Raw genomic sequence first — 8,354 nt, 5'->3', positions numbered from 1 at the left:
ATGGAGCACTGTTCAAAAGTCTTGGGCAGCCTAAATGTTTTTAATACAAATTGTGTTTTAGATATGACTTCTGTATTATTGGGTCAGTAAGAACATTTTAGATTTCCAACAAAAAATAGAATGTTATAGGAAAATCTGTATCCCATTAAAGTAAGTAATATGTAAGACACTACTTTTCAGACATTTCAAAAAGAAAAATCATAATGAAGGCTTTCAGAGGTTACCTGCAACAACAGAAGCAAATGAAGTATTCTGTTTCATACTGATTTCATGCTAATAACAGTAAAGGTATACTGTGTGCAGCATTATAAAAGCTTACCCGCTGGCATCTGAAGGAACCATCCCCTGGAAGAAAAAAGCCAGTCCAATTTTCAGTCCTCCAGGGATTTGGCCTAAATAGGGTTGGTTCTGTTAGGGTCATAAACATTGTTCATTTAGGCCATGGCAAATATCTAGTCATAATATTTTTAAATTGTTAATTGTTTTATGGTATTGTTAATTGTTAATAGTATTTTTGCCTAAATATAGCTTTTATATTTACTTAGCAAACAAAAAGTATAACAAAAAGTTATTTTCATTTTAAACTACTTTTCTACTCACAGGTTTGCAGACTGGTTGTGCCCCATCTGACTGGTTTTTCGAAAGTTCCCAACGTGAGGTACCAGAGTAGGTACCAAAGGCAGATTTGCTCCAGTTCTTACAAGATAAGAAGAATGCTTATGAATTAAAATTATACAGAGGATCTCTACAATACTTAACTGTAGGTATTTAAATTCTTGATCAGCCAAAGCTCTACACAGTTTTCGGTTTCCCCCTTTTGTTCTTCCCTGTCTTACAAATTGCTGAACACATTATTTGAAAAATAAAAAAAGAACGAAACTGGAGTTTTGAGAAGCTGACTTACTGAAACGACACCAATGCTGTTTACAATGACATTTCCACCAATGTTCAGTGTAGTCACCCTTTCCATTCGTATTTTGTCTCGAAATATGCAATATTTCAGGCCATTATAATATACCTGGAAAGCAAACATGTATTGTTTGTTAACCTTACATTATTGCAATAAAGGTATTGTATATCTGTTTATTTTATTCATCACTATACCACATAGCCTTCATCTCCAAGGACAAGGAAAATATCAAATGCTGATCCTTTGAGTAGAGGACATCCCCTAGCATATGAATGCCAATTTCCAATACTGTGGAGTTCCATGTATGAAAGAACCTCAGGGTATATCTTCAGGGAAAAAACAAAGTCATCCTTCCCCTTTCCAGTCTTGAATATAAAGTCAAAGCTATGTGAAAGGGGAAAATTTTGCATTACAAAATAGGAAAATTGGTCTCATCCATCAATATTAAGATTCTGTATTTGCCCAAGAGATTTCATACATCTCACTGCAGGACACATGATGTATTATTTTATTTTAAGTGGTTAATAGCATAAATACATACGAGTCTGAATCTGCAGGAACAACCCCTTGGATGTGAAAAGCTGTTCCAATACTTTTCATTTGTGAGATTTCAAGTTCATATGGAATTCCCTGTGGGGAGAATATGCATATGACCTCCACTTAGTGTCAATGTTGTTATTTAAAAAATCCAGCATTACCTCGGATCCACAACTCCATGAGCCAACGTCACTTCAGGATCCAACACCTCTCCAGGAGCTAGTGCCACTCCACTCCACAGACTTTACTGCGTTCACTGCCCCCTTCCTACTAACCTACCACAGCTGATTCTCATTCACAATCAATGAACTCTCTACAAATACAACACCACTATGCACACTCTATGAGAAGGTTTGCCAAATTTTGATCTCTCTTCTGTTTTACAATTTTACTACTTTTTACCCTTTTGCCTTGCAAGTATTAGTCACTTTGATTGAATGATCTTTGCCTGCCAATATGGATGCCAATCAATCTGCTTATACCTGTATCCAAACACCTCTGCCTCATGTATATGTCAAATGTCATACACTGCAGTAAATATAAAATTGATTTCATATTGGTTCCCAATTTATGTACGACTAATCTTAATTCTTCACTAGCACAAACAGGAATGTGTAGTAAAATCTACATTCATCAGCTCCTGTTGTGTCACAATAGTGGAAAATGCTTTACAGTCACTGATATAACAGTACAAATATTAAAACGACTGAGTTGACTGCATTCTTGAGCCTGACTGTGAAAGGTGTTACTCACAGGGTTGTTGACTAGATTTTTAACCACTGGCTTGATGGTTGAGGCACTCCACTGTGATGGGCCCAAGCTGCTCCTCACTTTGTGTCTTATCTCATTAATGAAAGCATAAGGTAGCCAATTCTGGGGGGAACAAAATCGTGAGGCAAACAGATGGGCTACAGTCAGTAATTGTACAAAATCTGCAAAGTGACCTGTGTGGTAGGATAAAATGACCAGTGAGTGTAGGCACAAGGTAAATTTATGTGTCAGAATATAAATGGGAAAATATCTTTGTTTGTTTATTCTGGGTTGATTAGCCTGTTTCATTACAGTTGCAGATAAACTAATGATTGCAGATAATTGGTGTGGTTGTTGAACAAAACATTATTGTAAAAACCTGCATCAAAAATTATTGAGGAGAAGTTCACATATTTATATTTGAATTTATAGTTACAGCTAGTTCTACAGCTATCTAACTAACGTGAACTCGTCTGAGCAGCAAGGCTATCAGAGATCTGTTATCCTGTGATATGAAGAGTGTGTTAGACGATTGTATGAAATGGTGTACAGGCCAATTGTGATCAAAACTTAGTATACTTAGTCTTTTTTTTCATCTACTCTCATGAAAAACTATCTGAACTACATTTAGGCTGATAATATATTGAGTTAATATCTTGCACATGTGAAAAGAAATTAGTAGAAATATAAAAAATTGACTGACCAGTCGCTGGCTGAAAGATAATTGATATTTTCCATGAGCAGAGAAGAGGACAGAGTCACTGGCTTCACTCATTCCAAATTCACTAACTGCTCTGTACCGAATCCTGTATTGTTTTTTTAGGTGAAGTCCAGTCAGTGTGAAGTTCTCCTTAGCATCTGGAGTCTCTTTGACTTCCCATTTTTCCACAACAGCTTCTGAGCCAGTGGCCTGTATTATCCTGTATTCCACTCTGAACCGCACTGTCGATCCAGTTGGGGACTTCTGCAGCTTCAGGATTATATTTTGGTCTTGAATGTCCACCATGGGTGCAGGTGGTTTGGACACAGGTTGAAATGCGCTGTCAATCATTTTCCCTTTTTTGTAAAGACGGATGGAGATTCCAGGATTCGAGGAGTCGGAGACTGAGACAATGACAAACTTGGGTTTTCTCTCATCTTTATTAGCTTGGAAAAAACCTTTGAAGAGAAAAAGCTTATCTTTCAAATTCCCAATTACTTCAGGATTGTGGAACCAGACCTTGATGTCTTGGTCAGCTGACACTGGAATAGCTGACAATTCTTCAAACTCATCCACTTTCAGAAATGTAGTTAGAATTGACAAATATGGGTCTTCATCCATTAGAGACGTAAAGCAGAAGCATACTACAGTATCAACATTGGGATTAAAGAGAATATTGTTCATCAGGGCTGAGTATTGTTCAACAGGAACACCATTCAGTTGCTGAGTATAGAGATTCAGTAGATTTATTTCACCCTGCCTGTACTCAAGCCATTGATTCAGCTTCTCAGCTCTAAAGGGAGACTTCTGATGGATGGCTATGATTTCTGCTAGTGCCGCCTCCTGCTCCTGTCCAGACCGAATAGCAGGAATCAGCCTACGCAGCGCTTTTAGAAACTTCACCTTGTAGACATCTAGAAGTTCCTGAAATGTCTTCAGCCTGAGTTTCACATCTTTGAAATCATTTATTGTGTTTGTAATCAGGTCATTGCATTGAGCCTCTGCATTTCCCAGTTCCTCCAATAAAGTTTCTGTTTTAATGATCAGGGTCTTATGAATTTCCCTCTCCAGTGTAGCTGCTTTTTTACTCAAACGTGCAAGGGGATAAAGCCAAACTTTCATTGGTACTGCATCATTCTCCCGATTCCTCAGCAGAGATGGAAGTGTCCTGTACACCTGGAGGGCCTCCATGTATGTGGTGGGGTTCTGCTCAAGTTCATAGTCACCATAAAATGTACAGTTGATAGTATCAGCTAATTTTCTTTCTGTTTCACTCATGGTTATAGCTCCTTCTCCTGCAATGGAAAGTGAAGGTATATTTTGGACCATTACATTTAGGTTTCCCTCGATTTCTTCTTTATCCTCATTCTCATTGGCTGTTAGATCAAACACCATGAAAGCCTGAGCTCCATACAGTACAGCAGTAACAACGTGTGTGGCAGCTCCATCATCAAACACCTGAGGATAGGTGATATTACCCAGCTGGTCCATAGTAAGTTGTTCAAATTTTGTTATCTGGCTGTACTTCAGAGAAACCCGGCTCTGACGTGCCGAGGATTTGTTATCACGCATGTACCTGGCCGACCCTCCAACTTCCACCAAACCACCCAGGAAGCTAGCTTTAAGGGAGGCACTCACATCTAGAAGTTTTGCTTTCTCATTGAGAGAGTCAGAAGCAGTGAAACTCAGATCTGTCTTGGGCTGTCGACGTGAATCCAAATACTTCTTTATTGTTTCATTATCCCATAGAGAAATACCTGAAATGAGAGACTGCAACTGATACTTCTGTCACAAACTGTGCAACAATAACTGTTAGCTATAGGTGATATGCCAACTTATGTTAAAATGTTATACAAATAGTTAATTATTAGTTATTATTGAATTATTGAAACCAAAACCTGCAATTTATGCGTCTGAGGCTCAGGCTTTACTTAAGTGGTGGCTCCATGGCCATTGTGGCATTATATACATTTGCTTTAAATTTGCCATTATTGGTTATCCAATAAGCAAAAACATGATCATGTTATAGTGAGTAAAATGACAAAGTGATACTGTTACAACACACTTTAATTAGGTTTAATTAATAAATTATGGTAATTAACATGCCTTATCAAATGTGGTCTTGAGAGATATTGTCTCCAGTTAAGATACAGAGGAACTTCATAAGCACAAGGTTTTTTTAAAATAATTAATAGGAATTTTCATATTTACATGTACAATACATAAGTATGTTCCTTGAATGGCATTCATCATTTTCTGTTCAGGGTTAAATGGTTAGAACATACTCTCAGTGAATAATTGATATTCACACTGCAACAAAGCAAACTTCACACTGCACGCACATCTCAAGCTTAACTCTCCGAGCAGCACTTACATCTTTGACACTGCATCACTTATTCCACAATCAATGCACTAAATTTCCCACAAAATTTCCTTTTTTTTTTTTTTTAAGTATATAGCTTTAATTTAAGTAATTGTTATCTAATTTACTTCCAGAAGGTGAATCCAATGTCACAAAACGTTTCAAGTAAAATATTGGTGGATGTTTACCTGGAATTAAGGAATCACTGTGGCAGTTGTACAGGGTGCCAGGATGCAGAGCCCTTCCTAGAGCTGCCATTTCAATGGTTTTAGAGTCCATAACTGTCAAGAAAATTACGGTATACAGTAGAAATAAGAAGGAACTTCAGCCTCTACCCAGACAGATGGTATTTTGTCACTGTGAACATTCCAACATAGCAAAACCCTCATCCTAGATTCAAATCCATATTGCTGGAGTACAGAACTAAAACAGTAACAAATGGGTGAAGTTGCAATTTTTTTATATATATATAGAAGCATTAATTATAATAGTACTATTACGAAGTACATTAATAAAATTAGTAAAAAAATTAATAAATATTTGTAGAAACAGTAATAGTAGTATTTAAAGCAGTTGTTATCAGCAGTACTAGTTGTAACAGAAGCTGTAATGTTCTTACCTTGTCTAAAAGTTTTCACTAGAACACAGAAACAGATAAATGAGAGAATTATTGTTGCCAGTCTTAACTAGCGTCCTCTTCTCTTAGTTGTCAGATATTTATAGCCAACTGGGTGAAAAAAAAATACGTCTGAAATTTGCAACCAGTTTAGGCAAATAAGCAGGTAATATTTAAGGTGGAACACAATGGGACTGGTCCACACTCATGTTGAGGCAGGTGCTTCTCTTAGACGTGCTTAGACGTCTCTTAGACGTCTCTTAGGTATTATAATACTATAATAAGCCGCCCAACAGCATTGGGCGGCTGTGGCTCAGGTGGTTGAGCGGGTTGTCCACTAATCCACTAATCGTAGGGTTGACAGTTTGATTCCTGGCCCACGTGACTCCACATGCCGAAATATCCTTGGGCAAGACACTGAACCCCAAGTTGCTCCCGATGGCAAGTTAGCACCTTACATGGCAGCTCTGCTACCATTAGTGTGTGAGTGAATGGGTGAATGAGACACAGTGTAAAGTGCTTTGGATAAAAGCACTATATAAGTGCACCATTTACCATTTATTAGCTGTGTGAAGAATGGAAGGTCAAATCTTATAATACTAAGATCACAGTGTATAGTTTCACACAACTTTAATTTATGACTAGTAATGTGAATAAAGTTGAAGGCTCAACAGGAAAATAAATATATGAATTTTAAAGGGAAATGTTGTTAGGATAAAGAGCAAAAAAAATGTATCAGGGAATATGAAAGATCAATTTAACTAAATAAACAACTGGAACAACAACTATAATGGGGCTAAGTGCATCCTGTATATTGAGTAGTTCATGCTGCAATTTCACACATTCAAACCTCAAAATTAATTAGTCATGGTAAGTGCTTGTTTTACATGCAAAACTGTTTCCCCAACAGCTACAGACAAGAGAAATCTCACAGTCTGTACTCATGCAATTTGAATACTCTTAATGAACTTCAACAGCTGCATAGCACGGGGCTGAATGTGGATAACTTTTTCACAAATTTTTTGGTTTATCATTTGAATTACGCCCACATGAGTCACACACTCTATGGACCTACAAGGGTATATGTATAATATATGAAATTAAAATGACATTTTCATAAATTTATATTCTAAATATATCTTCACAAGTATTTTAACACTTTGTAGTTGGTTGAAAACCATTTCGAACTTACTTCTGTAATTCCATTACTTTCACTTTCAGGTTTGTTTTACTTCTTCAATCTATCTTCTCTTCAATAAGTGAAATGCAGACAGAGGATATAGATGGATCGCATGGATCTCTCTCTCTCTCTCACACACACACACACACACACACACACATAAAGTACCTGTTCATACATGCCACATAAGGCACATCTGGCACATCTGCACATGCACAGGATACTTTAACACACTACATACTTATACATATACAGATACATACATACCTACAAATTCATATTTGTATTTTTGTATGTTATTACCCCATATACATTGTTATATTGTCTGTATAGTGTATTTCACTGCACTGTGTACCTGTTATGAATGCGCATGTGACCTTGTGAATTTTTGCAGCCTGAATTTGTGAGACTGAAAAATAATGTGTTGAAATATTACCTGACAAATAATGAAGATGGTATTTTAACAACTGAATATTTTGGAACTGTATTTTAGGAAGGTGAATGTGTGTGCATTGAATTTTGAAGGGTGGAATTTGGTTTTCAATCAAAATATACAAATCCAATTAATTGCAGAGGAAACTAATTCAAGCACTGTTATTGCAGGGTTGTTGGGGTTTTTTTCAAATTATTGTTATCGCGATATGTTTTTATTCCATTTATGTAATTCAACATGCCATTTTGCCTTGAGGACATTTGGCAATATTATACTTCCACATCAGTGACAGTGTCACATCCTCTGCATCCTGAACACTATTAAATTATCACATAATCTTATAACCATCTTTATTTATATACCACCTGTATTTCAGAGATTATGTTGCTGTCCATGTAGACAAAGTCTCTTAATTTATTTTTCTCCTATAGTATTTCTCAGTTTAGTGTTTAATGGTTTTTTGTTCTTCAGGTAGATTGTGTATTTTGTATATTTAAATATTTACAACAAATGTATACCTTCAAATATGTCTGTATCATGTCCAAGGTTGGAAAAGAAAAGCAGTATACCTTCCTAGGGTAACCCTTCTAAGGACCAATACATCTGAAGTACATTTTTGCCTCTAGATTATGCGCTTTCTGGGCAAAATTTGTGGACATTTTCCAAAATGTCTCAATTTTAAACATCAGTTATACATGTATAGAAGTTCTCAAGGGAAAGCACTTGATCAGAGTAATTTGCAAACAAAATAAACAAATTGTCAGCCAAGGACCATTTTAAGTAAATGAGCAGTCTCACCAGAGAGCGTAGACAAGAACTTTACATTTTAATCATGTCTTTAATCAAAATCTTTTGTAACCAAATCA

The 8,354-nt window shown here is 36.4% G+C and overlaps 1 protein-coding gene across 1 annotated transcript in view; it reads right to left on the bottom strand.

Annotated features, from left to right (window-relative positions):
• Positions 1 to 5,590, bottom strand: part of LOC128620083 (cytolytic toxin-alpha-like) — a 16,490-nt gene extending 10,900 nt beyond the window's left edge. The window contains exons 1-2 of the mRNA XM_053644733.1: positions 5,448 to 5,590; positions 2,901 to 4,654 (exon numbers count right to left, since the gene is read on the bottom strand). Of these exons, the coding sequence (XP_053500708.1) occupies positions 2,901 to 4,654; positions 5,448 to 5,538 (1,845 nt within the window). The 5' untranslated portion in view covers positions 5,539 to 5,590. The remainder of the gene's footprint in view (positions 1 to 2,900; positions 4,655 to 5,447) is intronic.
• Positions 5,591 to 8,354: the final 2,764 nt, after the last annotated feature.

This window comes from Ictalurus furcatus, chromosome 16 (genome assembly GCF_023375685.1).
Source record: "Ictalurus furcatus strain D&B chromosome 16, Billie_1.0, whole genome shotgun sequence".
NCBI classification, from domain to species: domain Eukaryota; kingdom Metazoa; phylum Chordata; class Actinopteri; order Siluriformes; family Ictaluridae; genus Ictalurus; species Ictalurus furcatus.
This window is presented reverse-complemented; position numbering and strand designations above follow the sequence as displayed.